The sequence below is a fragment of the Pelodiscus sinensis genome, chromosome 21 (assembly GCF_049634645.1).
Source record: "Pelodiscus sinensis isolate JC-2024 chromosome 21, ASM4963464v1, whole genome shotgun sequence".
NCBI classification, from domain to species: domain Eukaryota; kingdom Metazoa; phylum Chordata; order Testudines; family Trionychidae; genus Pelodiscus; species Pelodiscus sinensis.
This window is the reverse complement of record NC_134731.1, coordinates 16,294,400-16,315,444: the sequence shown is the minus strand read 5'-3', so window position 1 is coordinate 16,315,444 and position 21,045 is coordinate 16,294,400. Positions and strand designations below refer to the sequence as shown.

The 21,045-nt window shown below is 47.0% G+C and overlaps 1 protein-coding gene across 7 annotated transcripts in view; it reads left to right on the top strand.

The window, feature by feature from the left end:
- Nucleotides 1-4,366: 4,366 nt before the first annotated feature.
- MKS1 (MKS transition zone complex subunit 1) overlaps nt 4,367-21,045 on the top strand; it is a 30,988-nt gene continuing 14,309 nt past the window's right edge. For 3 of the 7 annotated variants that reach the window (XM_075904991.1, XM_075904987.1, XM_075904985.1), the window contains exons 1-10: nt 4,367-4,524; nt 4,893-5,014; nt 6,329-6,396; nt 10,918-11,100; nt 11,701-11,798; nt 12,061-12,189; nt 12,470-12,574; nt 13,212-13,320; nt 20,125-20,181; nt 20,976-21,018. In XM_075904991.1, the coding sequence (XP_075761106.1) occupies nt 4,445-4,524; nt 4,893-5,014; nt 6,329-6,396; nt 10,918-11,100; nt 11,701-11,798; nt 12,061-12,189; nt 12,470-12,574; nt 13,212-13,320; nt 20,125-20,181; nt 20,976-21,018 (994 nt within the window). In that variant the 5' untranslated portion in view covers nt 4,367-4,444. The remainder of the gene's footprint in view (nt 4,525-4,892; nt 5,015-6,328; nt 6,397-10,917; nt 11,101-11,700; nt 11,799-12,060; nt 12,190-12,469; nt 12,575-13,211; nt 13,321-20,124; nt 20,182-20,975; nt 21,019-21,045) is intronic. The other 4 variants (XM_075904988.1, XM_075904986.1, XM_075904989.1 and 1 more) reach the window with 3 other exon arrangements.

Here is a 21,045-nt window from a genome sequence, read left to right as displayed (position 1 = left end):
ACCGTTTGAGCCTCTGGCGACCGTATCCTTACGATTCCTCACCCTGAAAACGGTTTTCCTGCTCGCAATAACCTCTGCACGCAGGGTTAGCGAGCTTTCCGCCATGATGGCCATTCCACCATATACGATTTTCCGTAGCGATGGGGTAGTCCTACGATTACATCCGAGGTTCCTACCCAAAATTGTCTCCAATTTCCACGTTAACGAACCAGTCATCTTGCCAACCTTTTTCCCGAAGCCCCATGCCTCGCCACGGGACGTGGCCCTACATTCCTTGGACATCCGCAGGGCCTTAGCGTTCTACATAGATCGTACTAAACCGTTCAGGCTTACGGACCATTTATTCGTCTCCCTGACACACAGGTCAAAGGGTCAACGCCTATCTTCCCAGAGAATCTCCAATCTCATAACGGCATGCATAGTGCAATCGTACGCAGCAAGAGGGTTGCCCCTTCCGTCCCAACCACACGCTCATTCCACTAGAGCCATGGCCATATCTACAGCGTTCCACAGAGGAGTATCTCTGAAGGACATTTGCAGAACGGCGACCTGGTCCTCTCATGGGACCTTCGCTAAGCATTATTCTATCTCTCTCTCTCATTCGGATGGGGCAGTGGTGACTGCGGTGCTCTCCACGGCGGATAAATAGGGTCTCCTTGCCCTCCTTCCGCTTTCGGCGACTACCGCTATGCAGTCACCCATAGTGGAGCACCCGCGGGGACATCCCCGAAGAAGAAAGCGAAGTTACTCACCTCCGGTGCAGTAACTGTCGTTCTTCGAGGTGGTGTCCCCGCGGGTGCTCCACTACCCATCCTCCTCCCCGCTTTGGATTCCCCTCTATCTCTGCTCTTGTCTCTTACAGACTCCGAGGCGGTTCCGAGGAACTGGCGGGCGGCCGGACCGCGCGACGGAAAGAGCGCGAAAGCCGCGAGCCTGCGGCACATGCGTGGTCCGGCCGGATACTGCTACTGACAAGTCTCCGTCTGCGGCGCCGGGGCAAGCCCAGCACCCATAGTGGAGCACCCGCGGGGACACCACCTCGAAGAACGACAGTTACTGCACTGGAGGTGAGTAACTTCGCTTATCCTCTGGGCCAGTGTTGTGGCGTGGGTATCCAGATGATTGACCTGTTGGCGATCAGGGACAACAGGAAATGTCACAAGTACCCCAAAACCTTATCTTTCCAGGGTTTGGTATAAAGCTTCCCCCCAAAATCTTAAACTTAGATTTTGGGGATAAAAATCCGCTGCCACCACCCAAGTAATGATAAACTCAGGGAAGAGATCACTTGAGAAATCTCAGCCCTAAAGTAAAACAAGGACATGCAAAAATTAACCAATACCAGGTTAATAAAAGTTCTTTCTCTCTTTTTTGTTTTAATCACCACAGTACTCCTGTTACAAGCATAATGACTAAATGGAAAAGTCACCAATTTATATACTGATGGGGGGACCCCTCATGGGCCAAGAGCTTAGTTGCAAAGGAGAGGAAAACTCATTTTTAAACGCACAGACATCAGATTCCCATTCCCAAATCATAAAACAATAAAACCTAATGGATTTATCTAAACTTTACCCTACTTACAGATGGTGAAGAGTCTTTTCTTGGAGAGACAGACATGTCTTTCTCCCTCAACATCTGGAGAGAAAAACTGCGCAGAAACAAAGGAGGGAAAAACCCAAAAATTCCTTTGTCCCATTTTGAAATCCCTATCTGCATTTGTATTGGCTGACTATACCTGGCTTAGGTACAGTTAACCTCTTACTCCCCAGGCTGCTGGCTAACCCTCATGGTCATGACATACCTCTTCTGTTCTTTCATTGCAGCTGCCAAGCAGTTTTCTTCTTCGCCCTTCTGCCGGTCACCCACAAGCAGAAGGTGGGTAGGGCCAAGTGCAGGCTCATAGTTCTGGTTCTTCAACTGTTTATTCAGCCTCATGTCCTGTTCCCTCCACCCTGACCAACTTGTTCAGAACCACACACACTTGCTGCATCCCAGGTGCAGCTCCCTGCTGCTACTGGTGTGGCTGCTGCACAGCTGAATGAGGCAGCACACCAGCGAGCCCTCTGCCAGGATCCAATTGGCATCTAAATGGATGTATTGACTTGTGCAATTCATCCTGCTGGCTTCTGTCCAGGACATTCTGGCATACCTGCATAGGCTGGTTTGGGGTAACCACTACAGGGCCTGCACTTTGGGGGGGGGCCCTCAAGGTGGCCTGGGAGATTAGTAAGGGGGGGTAGAGCCTGAGGCAAATTGGGCAGGGGGTTGTCCTGGGCCCGGCACTCCCCTAGGGATGGATCTTCAGCTCTTGGGACTTGTGCTTAGTTCATTGAAATTTCTTCTGGCAGCAATATCAGCATTCCATCTCTCCAATTGGGGAAGATGAGTTTTCTCCAATGCCATAATAGCAAGGTCCCTGAAAGGGTTTCTTCCTCTACATCCTCCAGTCCAAGAGCTAATTTCTCTGTGGGACCTTAACATCAAACCTAGCGCCTTTGATGGAACCTGTTTGATTCCCTGGCATCTTCTCTGTTTCCATTTTTTTATCAGAACCCTGTGTTCCTGGTAGTGAAAACATCCACAAGGAATGGGCGAGAGCTGCCGGCTCAGATAGCAGCACCTCCTTATAGCTAATTCTCCAATGTGATGCTGACCACACCCAAAAATTGTGTTTAACCATAGCTAGCTCAAGTGAAACAAAAAAACACATTTTACTTATCTGCATACTTACCTAAGCTGCCTTCATCGCTGGAGGAGCAGTGTCTCCATATGCTACAGGTCTGGCCTTCTATTGGGCAGGACTCAATTTTGCCTCACCTGATGTGACCTGGCAAGGGAAGAGGGTTCCCTGCTAAGGGGCAATCACAGTTCACCTGGTGGTTTGCCTCACCTGATTGTATGAAGGGGCAAGTAGTCTCTTCATTCTCTCCAAATGGAGAAATCTGTATCAAACCCACCTGTGAAATAGCTTTGGCTACATCCCATCTCTGAGTGTGAGCTCAATCTACAAAAGCAGAAGGCATGTCCATAGCATTCTTCAGGACTGCCATGTGATCATCCATATGCACATTTACTCCATCTTCCAGGGCACGGTTGTAAGCTTTGGTAGGTTGGTCCTGTAGTCCTTTTGTAGGTGGACTCTAAGCTCCACCTCCTCATGGGAGATACTGTGAGGGAGTCACTTAAGTAGAATTATGGCACAAAACTGAGAACTGGTTACAGTAATTCCTCATTTAACATGATAGATGCATTTCTGAAAATGTTTGTGCTAAGCGAAAACGAGCTATGTGGGGTCAATTTTCCCATTAAAAATAATGGAAAAGGTGGGGGTTGCATTTCAGATGGCAATGGCAAAGTCAGTTTTTTGTTGGTGTTAGATCTCTAGCAACACAAGTCACTGCAGTTTGTTAAAACACAAAGATAATCACGAGTGAAGGGAGGAGCACTGTGACCATGTGTACTCATCTGCTCATGCATATTACCACTGTTTTCACAAACTTATACCGCCACATAAAGTAGTCTGCCACTTGATTATTTTTGTGTTATTTTGGGAATGGTTGTGTTATTCGAAAAACATTCCCTAAAAAAAAAATCATGCTATTGCAAAAACGTATTAAGCGGCACATGTTAAATGAGTAATTACTGTAACTGTGGTTCTGGGAGACATCATGCAGATGTGTGTTCCAGCGACCCACCCTCCATTTCCTTTGCATCAGTTTGTTCTTCAGTGCAAAAGAACTGAGAGGGTTGGGACAGTACCACTTCATATAGCCATGGTCCAGGCTATAGCCACAAGATGCAAATTCTCCTGCTCTTGAGCAGATGACATCTGAGCGCTTGTGTCCGTTTGGTTCTCTAGCCAGGACTGTCTCATACAAAGCTTTGCTAGTGAACAACCACCACATAGTCACGCCCAGCTGTATTGGTGAATATTATGCCCAGCCACGCAAAAATCGATGCTGGGTACATGTTCTAGGTCCAGCCTTGCACCCCGGTCCATCCCGTCACTGAACAGAGCAAACGCACAAACGCATTTCTTTGGAAAGGAAATAACCAAGCCAAAGCATTTGTGAGCGCATGGGGATGTCCCACGGCGCTGGTTCGGACACGAGTCTCAGGAGAGAACCTGCAGCTCTCGGGAGTCCGCAGAGCTGGAAAGCCAGGCCGGCCCCCTCCCCGCCCCGCCCCCCAAGGGGGGTCCTTGTCTTTTGACCTAGTGTGCGTCTACTGTGGGGCAAGCGACGTGCCTGTTCCCTGGCTGCCGGGCAAGCCCCCGTCGCAGGCTCTGCGCAGAGCCCGCACCCCTCCCCCCCCGACCCAGCACACCCCCCCGGCCCCCGCAGAGCCCGCACCCCCCCCCGGCCAGGGGAGACGGGCCGCGCATGCTCAGCAGAGGCCCCGCCCATCTCCATGGGGCGCGGACGCGCTTTCGGGCCGGGCCATGGCGGAGCCGTGCTGGAGCGCGGAGGCGGGGGGGGCGGTGTATCGCTCCCGGGACCCCGTGCGGGGCCTGCGCGTCCGGTCAGGGCCCGCGGGGTGTTCCGGGGGGGCGGGGTGTCGTGGGGGGGGCAGGGAGTGTGGGGTGTCGGGGGGTGTGGTGTCGGGGGGGGCGGGGAGTGTGGGGTGTCGGGGGAGGGGTGTGGGGTGTCGTGGGGGGGCAGGGAGTGTGGGGTGTCGGGGGGTGGGGTGTCGGGGGGGGGGCGGGGAGTGTGGGGTGTCGGGGAGTGTGGGGTGTCCCATGGAGGGTACCTGGGCCCCTTTGGGGCGTTGTTGTGGCACAGCAGGCTGGGGTGCCTGGGGAGGGCCCAGGCAAGCGGCCCCTGGCGCCTTCCTCCCTCCCCTGCCCTGGGCAGCCTGCTGACTCCAGCCTGGTGCTCCTCCCTGCCCAGGGTGCATGTCCAGCATGTCACTTCCACCAGCCTGCTCCTGCAGCAGCTCCAGCAGCCCTCTAGCCAGCAGCAGGGGAAGGATCTCATCAGCCTGGCCACCTTCAGCTCCCATCCAGCAACAAGTAGGTGGTTCATGGCTGGTGTCGGATGGGGACCCATCTCTCCTGTGCAAGGCCTCACAATGGCTTCTGCCACTTGGCCGAAGCCCCACTGCACAGGTCGCAGGCAGGGAGAGATGCCGGACTTGCAGCAATCTCAGTGGAGGGGAGATGGCATTTTTACACCTTTCAACCCCACAGAGTACAGGACAGCCTCAGCTTCTCTGGGCTACCTCATATGAAGACCTGTCCTACCTGTGGATGGAACAGGTGCCCCGTTTCTCCCCCTGGATATTCTGATAGTGGTAGGAAGTGCCTCCTTTTCCCAGCCAGGGAGCAACTGGTGAGACAGGGATTTAATACCTGTGGTAGGATAAGGTGTCAGAGTGGGTGCATCTTTGCTAGGGAAAAGGTGTGCCTTGACCTCGTTAGCAACTACAAGGTCAAATCCTAGTGAGGACAAGCCACTTGGTAGTTTTTACATGTTAGCACCTCAGAGTAAAGTCTTGCAAAATACTTGGCTCAATTTGCTAATACATGTGCTGACCGCAGACTTTGGGATTTGATCTTTTTAGTTATCAACTGTTAGTTAATTTGCAATGAGAACACATCTTTTTCTTAGTGAAGAAGCACCTTCCAATTCTTGTTTCTTTTTCTTGGTGCATCATGTTGAAGAAGGAAATTCCACCCTCTTTGACCTTAGGCATTTGTATTGCCAATTGAGCATTATACCTAGTTGCAAAACAGGCTTCCAGGGCTATTCCACTCACAGGGCTCATTGTCTTTTCTCTTGCTGAAAAGTGAGACTGGCTGTGAGCAGAAGAACATAAAAATAGTAACATTGCATCATATCAATGATCCATTTATCCCCATATCTTGTCTTCTAACAGCAGCTGGTACCAGGGGCCCCAGAAGGAATGAACTGAAGAGGCAATCATTAAGTGATTCTTCCCGTCACTTATTCCCAGCTTTTGGGAATCAGAAGCTAGTGATATCCAGAGCATAAGGGTGCATTCCTGATCATCTTGGTTTATAGCCATAGATAACGTTAGCCCCCATGAACTAACAGTGGATATTTCCAGAAAGCCTTTGACAATTTCCCTCACCAAAGGCTCTTAAGTAAAGTAAGTTGTCATGGGATAAGAGGAAAGGTCCTTTCATGGATTGATAACTGGATAAAAGACAGGAACCAAAGGGTAGGAATAAATGATAAGTTTTCAGAGTGGAGAGAGGTAACTAGTGGGGTCCCTCAAGGGTCTATCCTGGAACCAATCCTGTTCAACGTGGAGGGAAGAAGCACATGTGTGAAGAAGTGACCAGCCCCCTATTGTCTTTCAGGTGGCTATCGTGCCGACGATGAGGAAGAGGAGGCCGTGATTGGCTGGCAAGATAAACTCTTCAGCCAGGTGAATAAGCAGAAGGCTGGAAGTGACCCCTCAAGTGGCAGATAGTACTCAGAATAGTATAGTGGATAGTGTGTGTCCAGTGCAAGGGGACTTGGCTTCATCTCCAGGTCCCAGAGCAGAATGGAGGGCCTGTTCCTCTGGCTCACAGTTAGAGATATACGTGCTGCTGCAGTTCAATATGGTTTATATTCTCTAGCCTCTCATGGCCACTGCAGCCTCTAAACTCCACTAGGAGAAAATGGAACATGTTTCTGATTTAGAATTATCCCAACTGCTTGCCTGTGCCATCTTGTCCATGTCTGTAGGGGATGAGTGGAGGGTACTCATTAAACAAGAATGATTAAAGGTCTAGGGTACATGAGCTGTAAAGGAAGACTGAAAGAATTGGGCTTGTTTAGTTTGGAAAAGAAAAGATTAAGAGGGGACATGATAGTGGTTTTCAGGTATCTAAAAGGGTGTCAGAAGGAGGAGGGAGAAAACTTGTTCTTCCTGGTCTCTGAGGATAGAACAAGAGGCAGTGAGCTTAAACTGCAGCAAGGGAGGTTTAGGTTGGACATTAGGAAAAAGTTACTGTCAGGGCGGTTAAACACGAATAAATTACATAGGGAGGTTGTGGAATCTCCATCTCTGGGGATATTTAAGAGTAGGTTAGAAAATGTCTACTAGGGATGGTCTAGTCAGTACTGGGTCCTGCCATGAGGGCAGGGGACTGAACTTGATGACCTCTCAAGGTCCCTTCCAGTCCTAGTATTCTATGATTCTATGAAAAGCAGTGGAAGTGACTCTCAATCACAAGAGAGAAACAGCATTCTGGTTACTAACGGTCCAGGATCCAGCTCCAGGAACTGCAGTCTGGTCCCACAGTTACAACCACATCAATTTTAAATCCTAATCCCACAAACAGTTATGCATGTGCGTAGCTTTACACACTTAAAATAGTGGTTATTTCCACTCCAGCTTCCCCTCATCTGAAGAAGTGGGTTTTGCCCACGAAAGCTCATAAAAATATATATATTTTATTAATCTCTAAGGTGCCACAGGGCTACTTGTTTTTAAAGTGAAATACTAACACTGCTACCCCCTGAAACTTTCTATACATAAATGTACATATCTAGGGACAGAGACTCTAGGCCGTAGGGACTTTATCCTGGGAAGCAAGGACTCTGAAAAAGATATAGGGGTGGGATGGATTATCAGCTGAATTTAAACTCCCAGTGCAGTGTTGTGACATACTGCAATCCTTGGATGCATAAATGGGAATCTTGAGTAGGAGCAGAGAGGGTCTTCTATCCTTGTATTTGACACAATTGCAACTGTGCCTGGTGTAGTATGTCCAGTTTTGGTGTCCACAATTCAAGAAGAATGGAAGTAAATTGGAGATGATCAGAGAAGAGCCACAAAAATTATTAGAAAGCATTCCTTATATTGATAGATTCAAGGACCTTGTCAGAGCTGTTCCCCACTCTGGCACTCCGAGTACAGAAGGTGAAGGCCCTCGAAAACCCTTCAGCTGTGTCTACATTGGCATGACTTTGCGCACGCTTTTGCGCAATAACTAGCTGCCTGTCTACACTGGTGGGGAGTTCTTGCGCAAGAACACTGACGTTCTAATGTGTGAAATCAGGGCTTCTTGCGCAAGAACTATGATGCTCCCGCTCAGGAATAAGCCCTCTTGAGCAACTGGTTCTTGCACAAAAGGCCAGTGTAGAGAGGCAACATGAATTTCTTGCGCAAGAAAGCCTGATGGTTAAAATGGCCATCAGAGCTTTCTTGCGCAAGAGAGCATCTACACTGGCATGGATGCTCTTGTGCAAAAGCACATGTTTTGCGCAAAGACACATGCCAGTGTAGACCCTCTCTTGCGCAAATACTCTAATGCAAAAAGAGTATTTGCATTAAAGAGTATTTGCATACTCTTGCGTTAAAGAGTATTTGCACAAAAACTTGCCAGTGTAGACGTAGCCTTCCTCTATAGGCACTGGTTACAAAAAGCTCTTTCTTACCCTCCCCTTCCCCTCTCCTCCCCCGAATCATAATACACAGATTTTTGGGAAATGCTTCCACCATCCCTAAAAATCAGGAGTGAACACTTGAAATCACCTACGGGGTACCCCAAGCTCGTTTGCCCCAAAACAACTTGAAAACCAAGCGGCAGTCTCTGGTAGCTGACCCCTCAGTCAGAGCATGCAGATACACACAGACAGACCTTCCAGGACACCAGAATCAAATCATCACCTTAAAAAATGATTTTTATTACAAAAAAAAAGATAAACTGGAGAAAGCAGACTTGGTTGTTAGATGTTACAGAGCAACTAAGGAAACCAAATTAAAAAACAGAGAAAATCTCTAGGAACGATGCTTAGATGACGAGGAGTCCTGTGGCACCTTATAGACTAACTGAAGTGTAGGAGCATAAGCTTTCGTGGGCAAAGACCCACTTCGTCAGATGCATGTAGTGGACATTTCCAGAGGCAGGAATAAATATGCAGGCCAGGATCAGGCTGGAGATGACGAGGTGGATCCAATCGAGGATGAGGCCCACTTCTAGCAGCTGATCTGGAGGTGTGAATTCCAAGAGAGCAGAAGCTGCTTTTGTAGTTAGCTATCCATTCACAGTCTTTGTTTAATCCAGAGTTGATTGTGTCAAACTTGAAGATGAACTGTAGCTCAGCAGTTTCTCTTTGAAGTCTGGTCCTGAAGTTTTTTTTTGCTGCAGGATGGCTACCTTTAGATCTGCAATTGTGTGTCCAGGAAGATTGAAGTGTTCCCCTACAGGTTTTTGTATGTTGCCATTCCTAATATCTGATTTGTGTCCATTGATTCTTTTACGTAGGGACTGTCCTGTTTGTCCGATGTATATAGCAGTGGGGCATTGTTGGCACATGATGGCATATATTACGTTGGTAGATGTGCAGGAGAATGTACCAGTGACAGTATGGCTGATCTGGTTAGGTCCTGTGATGGTGTTGCTGGTGTATATATGTGGGCAGAGTTGGCACCGAGGTTTGTTGCAAGGATTGGTTCCTGAGTTCGAATTGTTATGGTGCAGTGTGTAAGATGGTAATTGAGGAGGGAGGCATAGAGCGTTCAAATCAAACCACAAAATAAAGATAGATTACCCTGAACACGAAAGTGCTTTCTAGGGATCGATAACTTACTCCTCCCAGGAGATTCACCTCCTTTTTAGAGAGCAGGGTCCTGGATTTAAATAGATTCATAGATTCCAAGACCAGAACGGACCATTTTGACCATGTAGTCTGACCTCCTATGTAACATAGGCCAGAGACCTACCCCACACTAATTCCTCCAAGAGAGCTTTCAGATAAATATCCATTTCTGGTCTGAAAATTGTTAGTAATGGAGAATCCGTGAGGGTGCTTGGTGACTTGTGCCAGCAGTTAATGACCCTCACTGGTAAATATGAATACCTTATTTCTATTCTGAATTTGTCTAGGTTCAACTTACAGCCAATGAATCATATTCTATCTTTCTCTGCTGGGCCGAAGAGCTTAGTACTGTCTGTTCTTCGTTAAGGTATTTATAGACTCTTAAGTCAGCCCTTATTCAAAATAAATTGAGGTCTGTAATAGCCAGTAGGAGTGCTGACCAGCACCCAGGCACTAAGGGGTTAACTCAAGTAATTAGCAAAGGTGTTGGCGAGAGGGCAAGGAGAAGCAATCGAGATAGAGGGTTGAAATATGGATTGGATATAGGTTTCTTGCCTGCTTTATTTGTGTGGGAGAGATAAACCAGGAGTTGAGACACACAGAATGATTGAAACCCAAGCAGGACTACCATGCCCCCAAGGAATTCGCGGCATGGGAGCGGACTGAACAAAGAGGAGATTGGAAGCAAGTAAAAAGGAAAAGTGAACGCAGTTGCTTTCAGGGTGATCTTTCTTTATTTTGTGGTTTGATTTGAACGCTCTGTGTGATTCTCTGCCTCCCTCCTCAATTACCATCTAAGCATTGTTCCTAGAGATTTTCTCTGATTTTTAATTTGTTTTCCTTAGTTGCTCTGTAACATCTAACAACCAAGTCTGCTTTCTCCAGTTTATCTTTTGTTTTGTAATAAAAATTACTTTTTAAGGTGATGATTTGATTCTTGTGTCCTGGAAGGTCTGTCTGTGTGTATCTGCATGCTCTGACTGAGGGGTCAGCTACCAGAGACTGCCGCTTGGTTTTCTCTTTTCGAGCCATTTTGGGGCAAGTGAGCTTGGGGTACCCCTGGAGTGAAGGCAGCACAAAAGTGACCCAGCCCCTGGGGGACTGACTGGGGATTCTCTAGTGCAGACAGGAATTACGTGGGAGTGATCTCTGGCCTGTGTTGTGCAGATGATCAAGCTAGCTGATCGCAGTGGCCCTTTCTTGCTTTGGGCTCTATGAATCTCTGGACTAGGTTGGAAGTAACCTGGAGGCTGTGGTGTTTAAAAGGAATTTCGCTATCTGAGGATTCTTTAAGAATCCCAGTGTAAAGGCCCTGGCGCTCTCTAATCTCTGGACACATTTTATGTCAAAGCAGCCTTTGTGCTTTCTCTGTGCTGTTCAGTTTGAGGTGGATCTATATCAACATGAGTCAGCCTGTCAGACCCCCTTGGACCGGCAGTACCACCAGGAAATCCTGAAGTTAGAGAGGTCAGGGGGCCGGAAGAACCACCGCATCTTCACCTACACAGACCATGACCGATTCACCAATCTGGAGGAGGTACTTATTCTTAGTTGTGTTTAAGCAGTTGCCATCTGTGCAGTGTTGTATCTTCACATGGCCAGGCCTACAGCCTGTAGGAAAGAGGGACATGTTTCTCAGGGATGGCCTAAGGAACTGAAGCTGAGGGCCCTAACAGGCCACCTGGATATTTTCATGAAAAACACCTCCAGTCACTGCCCCAATAGTAGGCTGAGTTCTGGACCTTTCCAAAAGATGCATATTGAAAATCTGGAGGGAGATGCCAAGAATTTAAACTCCACTGTTTGTTCCCTGTTATAATGGCAACTTCCATAACACAGAGAATCTCAGATGTGCCCTGTTCAAAGAATGGAGGATGAATTGGTAGCACTTTCACAGCTAAGCTCAGGAACTGTGCTGTCCTGCTCCAAGACCCTCTGTGGATCAGTGAGAAGGGTGTGCGTGTGTGTGTGCACGTGCACTTACGTGCCTGTTCCTCCTAAGGACTGAAGTTTGGTCTGCCTGACGCTAGAGAGGGAGAAAGGGAAATCTCATGGTGTGAATGCCCCAGCCTTTCCAAGGGGAAGGAAAGGCTCTGTTCATAACTGTAATAGTTCCACCTCCCGCCCTCTCTTCTAGCACTGTCAGAAAGTGACCAGCTCAGAGCAGGAAGTGCCATCGTTCCTTGCAGAGAGGATGGCCAATTTAAGGAGAAGAAGGCAGGACCACAGAGCAACGTGAGTGCAAAGAAGAGCACAGAGCTCATCTTGGCCTATCTCAGAACTCACTACTGCAAGATTCCCAATACAGGTGCCTGGGGGTTTGAGTACCCTACCTGGGGAAGCTGGTGATTCATCCAGAGCTTGGAATTGTAGCTTCTTGCTCTGATGCCCTAGCATGTGAATGTTTACATTGGGGTTGTATGCTCTGGCACTGTGGGGTTTTGTGCCTGGCAGCTTGGAGAGCATGGATAATACTGTTCTGTGGATTCCTTGGCAGGGAAGGAGGTGTTCTGAAGTCCCGAGTCATCACCTGGGAGCCCTCAGAAGAATTTATTAAGAATAACCACGTCATCAACACCCCTGTTCAGACCATGTACATCATGGGAGACTTGGGACCATATGGGAAGTGAGTAAAGACTTGGAGTAACCTGGTCTCCTAGAGGGGAAACCCCTGCTTTCCCCCTCCCTTATGAAACTCTGGCACTAGTCCCATAAGGGAAATTGCAAGATCATCAGCAATTCCAGCAGCTGTTGCCTCCTATCCCTTCTCTGAGTGAGAAGCATTGTACCTCTCCCTTCCCCCTTACTCTGATTGGTGGGGTATGGCTGGACCATGATTCCAATGGCAGCTGGTGTCCATGAGCTTTGTTCAGACTGGGTGTCTGTTTCATGGTCTTTCCCCTCAGGCTCGGCCACAGGGAGTATGAACGCGTTCTTTGCACAATCAAGGTGGATGGCAATGGAGTGATCATAGTGAAGCCCGATTTCACAGGCACTAAAGGTGCTTACAGGTGAGCCATAGGGATGTAAAATCCAGTTTAATTGGCTAACCAGTTAAACTTACTGTTTAACTAGTTAGCCGATTAGAGGGGGCTGAAATGCCTTCCACCCCCTGTCGCAGGTAGGGGCTACTCTAGCCTGGCCAGAGCAGTTCCTGCATGCGGCCCCCTGATACAGGGCTGCATTGTCCAGGATGCCAGTGCAGCCCCTGTCTGCACCTGGCTCCCACAGCTGAAGTCCTGCCCGCAGCAAACGGGGAGCTGCTCCATCCCCACCAATTAACTAGTTGAACCTTCACATTCCTAGTCAGCCTGGCAGGGTGGGGCTAGTACTGCAGCTGGGATGGGTGCGGAGGGGCTAAACTCACTTCCTGGGATTACCTTGTATACTATGGGAATGGGGGAGCATTGCTCCTCTCTGATACATCATGGGATCTGCTGAGGCTCTGGAACAGGAACTCACCCCCTTGGGCACGTAGGGGTGACTGCCTGCTCCCCACATCCTGGGGGTTTCCTTAAGGATGTCTTGCTGCTGGGCAAACCCCCGGGAGTGTGAGTGGTTGGGCATGGCTGCTCCTGGGGCCGCCACCGTAGCAGGCATTGCCAGTCTTGGTCTGAATTTTGCCCATGGTACTTTGGGGATGTACAGGATTGAGCTGGATGGAGAGAAGCGAGAGCTGTGGAGATACACCATTGAGAACACCTCAGCCCAGGCACAGCGAGAGGAAGAGGAGCGGGAGCAGCGCATGTTCAGGGATGTAAGGATCAGCTGTGACTAAAGGCCCCTGGGTACTTAGCTCAAGAGAGAGCTTGTGATGGGATCAGTTTCTGAAGTGGTGAAACCTTCCCAGAAACTCCCTGCCACCAGCTCCCATCTATTTAAATGGAAACAGCTCCAGATGAAGTTCCTCATTATAACTGTTGCATTTCACTGACAGCTGGGCTCTCAAGTAGCCACTCTTTTAACCAGTTTGGTACATGAGAGGATCTTCCCTCGTATCCCAGGAGTGCTTATTTCACTTAAGAGCCTTTGGTGAGGGACTTTGTCAAAGGCCTTCTGAATTTCAGGTACACTATGGCCACTGGATCCCCTTTGTCCACATGCTTATTCATACTTTCAAAGGATTATAATAAATCATTGAAGCATGATTTCCCTTTACAAAAGCCATGTTGATTCTTTTCCAACATAATTGTGTTCATCTGTGTGTCCAGTAATTCTGTTTTTTACCATTATTTCAAGCAGTTTGCCTTGTACTGAAGACTTACCAGCCTGTAACTGAATCACCTCTAGAGCCTTTCTTAAAAATCGGTCTTCATTAGCTGTCCTTCAGTCACCTGGTCCTGAGGTTAATTTAAGTGATAGGCTACAAATCACAGTTAGTAATTCTGCAGTTTCATATTTGAGCTTCTTCAGAGCTCTTAGGTGAATACCATTGGGTACTACAAGTTGCACCTTCAAAATCTGGCACACTCTGGTCTGGCAACATCTGTGGTCAGGCAGGACCAGAGAGCTCTGGAGCGTAAGAGCAGGAGGGCCAGCCAGGTGGGGCATTAGAAGCCCAGCTGAGGGCAGCGTAGGGCTGAGGCTGGAGCCCCATGGCAGCGTGGGAGTGTGCCAGAGCCCCGTGGCTTCCCCCGGCTGCGTGGGGCCAGAGCTCCAGCCCTGAGGCTGCTCCCAGCTGCACGGGACAAGAGCCCCGCAGCAGGAGCTGGAGCCTCTGCCGCCTAGGGAGCCAAATAGCTGAGCAAGCAGCCCAGCCGGGGGCGAGGGGGGGGAGAGAGAGAGCGAGGCAGAGTTGCCTGCTGGGTGATGGGTTCGACGGCCGGTGGCAGGAGAACTCCCCTGATCTGGCAGGGAGGGAGGTCTAACCTGTAGTGACATTACTATTTAATTTATCAGTTGGTCCAAAATTTTCTCTCTAGCTCACTCTGGGACAGTTCCTCAGCTTTCTCACCTAAAAAAATAAAATGGCTCAGGTGTGAGAATCCCCTTCACTTCCTCTGCAGTGAAGACTGATGCAAATACTTAGTTTAGCTTCTCTGCAATTGTCTTTCCCTTGGGTGCTCCTTTAACGCTTTGTGTATATCTACACTACAGAGAAGATTGAAGCTGCCACTGTCGATCTTCCAGGGTTCAAATTAGTGGGTAGTGAAGACACGCTAATTGGAACTGAGAGGGGCAGTCTGGTCAATGCCGGTAGTCCTGCTTCCATGAGGAGTAATGGAAGTCGAAGGGATAGTGTTCTCCCTTCAACTTCCTGTAGTGTGGACAGTGCCAAAAGTTGAGTTACGTTACTTCAACTTCAGCTACGCAACTGAAGTAGCTGACGTTGCATATCTCAGTTCAATCTTATCCTGTAGTGTCGACATTCCCTTTAATCACCCAATTCTTTTGTACTGAAATTTGTTTGCTGTTAGTTTTTGGGACTTTCACTAATTGCTCTATGAATTCTTTTTTGGCCTCCCTAATTATACTTTTACAAATAATTTGCCACAGTTCAGGCTATTTTTTATTTTCCTCGGTAAGATTTGACTTCCAGTTTTTAAAGGATGCCTTTTTGTCTCTAACTGCAATTTTTACTCTGCTGTTTAGCCATGGTGGCATTTTTTTTGGTCCTGTTATTGGTTTTTTTATTTATTTGGAGTATACCTTTAGTTATAGTATTTTTTTAAAAGTTCCCATGAAGTTTGCAGGTATTTCACTCTTGTGCCAGTTCCTTTTAATTTCCTTGTAACAAGCTTCTCGTTTTTTGTGTGGTTTTCCTTTTTAAAGTTAAATGCGACTAGGGTGGGTTTCTTTGGTATCCCTCCTCCATCCAAGAACGTTACATTTACATATTAGTCATTTTTATTGAGCGGTTCAGCTATATTCACCTCTTGGATCTTATCCTGTGCCTAATAATAAATAAATCAAGACTTGCCTCTCCCTTTGTAGGTTTTGGGACTAGCTGCCCCAAGAAGCAGTTGTTTAATGGTGTCTAAAAATTTTATCTTTGCATACTGTTCTGGGGTGATGTGTGCCCAGCCAATGTAGGGATAGTTGGAGTCTCTCACTATTACTGGGTTTTCTGTTTTTGTAGCCTCTAATCTCCCTGAGCATTTCACAATAACTGTCACCATCCTGGTCAGGTGGTTGGTAGTATAGTCCTACTGCTAGTCTACTTTTATTATGTAAGCATGGAATTTCTTCCAAAGAGATTCAATGGTGCAGTTTCATTCATTGACGATTTTGACTATATTTGACACTCTACTTTCTTTCACAGACAGCACCGCTACACCATCAGCGGTGTATGACCTAATCTGTCATTCCTGTATCCCACTGATTATCATTATTCCCCAAGTTTCTGTAATGCCTATTATATCAGTACCCTCAAGCAATCAAATACACCCATCTGAGAATTTAACTTTCTCACATTTTTAATCATAGAACACTAGAACTGGAAGGGACTTCGAGAAGTCATAGAGTCCAGTCACCTGTCCTCATGATAGGACCAAGCACTGTCTAGACCAGTGATTCTCAACCTTTTTTAATAAAGTACTCCTTTTTTTAAAAAAAGATGTACTTGGGGTACTTACAGTTTTCAGACACGCACAATTTTTTTCTACCATAGCAACACATTTGTTTAAACAACTTAATCATAGCTGAATGGGTGACGAAATTTGTGGGTGCAAAAAGTACAAAAATAATAAAGTACTGTAAAACTTAAAACAAAAATTCAGTTTTCTCCAAATTTCAGTTGTGTTGACGTACCCCCCAGACTTCTCTCGAGTACCCCTAGGGATACTTGTACCACTGGTTGAGAAACACTGGTCTAGACTGTTCCTGACAGGAGTCTATCTAATAATCTGCTCTTAAATATCTCCAAAGATGAAGATTCCACAACCTTCCTCTAGGCAATTTATTCCAGTTTTTCCTAATGTACAGCCTAAACCTCTCTTGCTGCAGTTTAAGCCCATTGCTTCTTGTCCTATCTTCAGAGACCAAGGAGAACAATTATTCTTCCTCCTCCTTGTAACACCCTTAGGTTCTTGAAAACTGCTATCAGGTCCCCTCTCAGTCTTCTCTTTTCTAAACTAAACAAGCCCAGTTCTTTCAGTCTTCCCTCGTAGGTCATGTTCTCGAGACCTTTAATCATTCTTGTTGCTCTTCTCTGGACCTTCTCCAATTTCTCCACATCTTTCCTGAAATGGGGTGCCCAGAACTGGACACAGTACTCCAATTGAGGCCTAATCAGCGCAGAGTAGAGCGGAAGAATGACTTCTCATGTCTTGCTCACAACACTTCTGTTAATGCATCCGAGAATCATGTTTGCTTTTTTTGCAACAGTGTCACACTGTTGACTCATATTTAGCTTGTGTTTCACTATGACCACTAGATCCCTTTCTGCAGTACTCCTTCCTAGACAGTTGCTACCCATTCTGTATGTGTGACATGGGTTGTTCCTTCCTCAGTGGAGCGCTTTGCATTTGTCCTTATGAAACTTCATCCTGTTTACCTCAGACCATTTCTCCAGTTTGTCCAGATAATTTTGAATTATGATGGTATCCTCCAAAGCAATTGCAACCCTTCCCAGCTTGGTATCATCTGCAAACTTAATAAACATACTCTTTATGCCAATATCTAAATGGTTGATGAAAATATTGAACAGAACTGGTCCCAAAACAGACCCCTGCAGAAACCCACTTGTTATGCCCTTCCAGCATTATTGTGAACCATTAATAAGTATGTATAAAATGTATCAGTATTTGTCTGCCTTTGTGTGATATAATTGAATGAGACTCTTTTCTCTTCAGTTCCTACCTATACTTTATTAAATTCTATTCTCTCCTCTTTATTACAATATAGAGGCTATGGGATTTAAGAAACCCTCCTCAGGATGTGTCTGTTTGAACAATGTGCTCTTCTGCACCTGTTGGCTTTTCTCCATCTGAATACTGCATACAGATGTGGTTGCCTCATCTCCAAAAAGATATATTGGCATTGGAAAAGGTTCAGAAAAGGACAACACAAATGATTAGGGGTTTGGAACGGGTCCCATATGAAGAGAGATTAAAAAGACTTGGACTTTTCAGCTTAGAAAAGAGGAGAGTAAAGGGGGATATGCTAGAACTCTATAAAATCATGATTGGTATGGAAAAAGTGAATAAGGAAAAGTTATTTACTTATTCCCACAATAAAAGAATTAGGGGTCACCAAATGAAATTAATAGGCAGCAGGTTTAAAACAAACAAAAGGAAGTTTTTCTTCACTCAGTGCACAGTCAACCTGTGGAACTCCTTGCTAGAGGATGTGGTGAAGGCTAGAACTTTAACAGGGCTCAAAAAAGAGCTAGCTAGATTCATGGAGGTTAGGTCCATCAATGACTATTAGCAGGGCTCGACAATCTATTGAATCTATTCGCCTGGGGCGAATAGATTTCAGCCCGGCGCCCTGTTTACCAGCAGCACGCGCATGCACAATGTATTGTTGGCGAGCGGCTTTCGCTGTGGTTCATCAAGCCCTGGCTATTAGCCAGGATGTGTAGGAGTGGTATCCCTAGCCTCTGTTTCTCAGGAGGTGGGTGACGGGAGGGATCTCATGAGGATTACGTGTTGTGATCTCTCCATCTGGGGCATCTGGTATTGGCCACTGTCGGTAAACAGGACACTGGGCTAGATGGACCTTTGGTCTGACTCAGTATGGCCGTTCTTATGAGGATCTCTTAGGTTTAAATCCTCCTCTACAATCTTTTTTATTTTATACATCAACAGGCTGTTTTTTTTCTGGTTTAGATGGATCCCATCCTTCCTATATAGTCTCCTCCTTTCCCAAAAGGTTCCCCAGTTCCTAATAATCCTATCCCCCTCCTTCCAATAATTGTCTCATGCACACATTGGGACCCTGCTGTTCTGACTGGCTCTGCCTGTGGAATTGGAAGCATTTCAGAGAACGCAGCCAAGAAGGTCCTGGAATTCAATTTCTTACCTACTACCCTAATTCTGGCCTTTAAGACCTCTTCCTGTACCTTTTGCTATGTCTTTGGTACCTACATGTACCATGACCCCCAGTTCCTCCCCAGCACTGCATGTAAGTCTATCTAGAGGTCGCAAGAAGTCCACAAGCTTTGCACACTGCAGGCAAGTCACCATGCAGTTCTGGTCATTGCAAACCCAATTATCTATATTTCTAATGATCAAATCCCCCATTAATATCATCTGTCTCTTCCTAATAACTTCCCCTCCCCCACAAGGGTGTCCTCAGTGCCAGAAGATACCATGATGTCATTTGGAAGGAAGGTCCCAACTATGGGATAATTTCTCTCCATCCCAGCTTGTTGCTCTTCCCTCGAACTTTCCTCATCCTCAACAACAGAGGCTGTCTAACTGGGGGAGGGATCTGCTCTACTATGCGCTGCAAAGTCTCATCTATGAACCTCTCAGTCTGCCTTCACTCCTCCAGTTCAGCCACTGTGGTCTCAACAGCCCATATTCTGTCTCTGACAGCCATGGGCTACTTGTACTGATTGCATGCACATATAACGTGTCCTCAAGGCCGGTAATTAGACATGGTGCATTCAGTGCAATACGCTGGATAGCCCCACTTCGATTCTGGACTTTGCCTGCATTATTTTTACTCTTACAGGGATTTTTTTGGTTTGCTTTCTGGGGTGGTTGTTTTGCTAAATTTAGACTATGCATGCTTGCTATATCTGCCTCTTGTGCTTCCTCTCCAAACTCCCCTATTTGCTGCTCCTTTTCTCTGGCTCCTCTGATGACTTAAGAACTAGCTTTTTAAATCCCACCTTCTTGTCAAGGGATCCTAAAGGGATTAGGGATCCAAGGATGGCAGGCTAGAGTTTTGTTAGGAAGCTCTCAGTCTTGCCCCGTACGCTGTTTGGCTGAGCACACGGACCCCAAAACATCACATTATGAACTTCAAGCAAACAGGCACGTGGCGACAAATAGACAATAAACGCACCCCAGTGAGTCTCACTTGGTCTCCTCTTCACCTGGAGAACTCCCTCGCAAAACTCCTGTTTGCTGTTTCTTGTTGCTTGCTCCTTCCCTTTTCCCCTACCTAGTTTGTAGCCTGTCAAATAATCAGCCTGGCTGTTTGAACACAGGACTTGGTGCTTCATCTGCTAACATAGAGGGGGGCAAGATGTAATGCAAGCGGCACATCTTGTTGCAGGAGGGATTCCAAAGTGTCAAGAATCTGAAACTCCTTTCCATACCATGAGCTCTTGAGAGACAAGTGGTTTCTGTGGTCAGGCTCCAGAAAATGGAGAAGTTCATGTGTGTAGTCCATCTCTAGCTGAGTTCCTAGGTCCTTAAAAATACTGGAATGTTGTAGCTTTCTTTGCCCTTGTTATGTGATCCCACATGGGCTGCACCTGACCAAGAAACTCTTGTCATTCTTACAGGCACTTTTGCAGCACTGGCATTGGTTTTCTTTCTCTGCATCCTGGATATCTTGAGCCATGTTTCTCATGCATCTCTTAGGTTAGGCTGTTTCTGTTACACATTCGGAACTTGAAATGATTCCTGCATAATGAACTTTTTCTAATCCGTTTTTTTTTAAGTTGTATGGTCGGCACAAGGAATATCTCAATGGCCTTGTTGGCTCAGACTTTGAAATGGTGAGTAACAGATGTGGTAAGAATATGAAATCATCAGTGTCCTGAAGCCAGAATTGTTAATAAATTGTCTTTGGAGAATGGTGACTCCCAAGTCCCACAGGGCCGTCTTGGCCCTGATCTATCCCACAAAGTTAAGATGATGTACAGCTGCATATGTTGATCCAATTATGTCAGTGTACACAGTGCAGCCTTGCTCCCAATGATGTAAGTGTCCTATAGAGCACTGATATATCTCCACCTCCATGAGAGATATCAGCTTACCTTGGGGTGTTAGGCCAATGCAGTGTCTGGGTGGACACTGTGAGTTACTTACATTAGTTGTTGGCTGTCATTTTTGTCAGTTTCACAGCTCCATGCCAGAACCATGAAATTGACAAGAAAGCCAACCTGTAACCACGGGGCAGGTGGGGGGCTCCCAAGTTCAACCCAGCTGCTTCCCAGGCTCCAGATTCCCCATCCCAGCTGGCTTGAGTGGGAGAGAGCCAGGAGCCAGGATTTCCTTAGTGACCGTAGATGTCCAGCTTGAGATACCATAAAGCATCTGGTTTTAGAGAGGGTTGAACTCAGATTGAACGGTCATTTTTGGAAATCTTAGCTGCATCCCGTGAGAAGTCAGTACACTCTCCCAGGGAGTCGAGTCTCCCTTTGACCAGCAGAGAGAACCCCCTGGCTGGGGCTTTTAGAGTACTTGACAATGAAGCATTGTGCAGTGATGATCTGGCTTAGTGCAGGGTGATTAGTCATCTGTCACTGAGCTACTTCTTACCTTTCTGCCTATGTTCTCTCTGTCCTAGACTCGTCCTGGTGAACTTCGTCTGTTTGTGAATGGAGAGATAGGTGAGTGCCTATTATAGACTCTCTGTT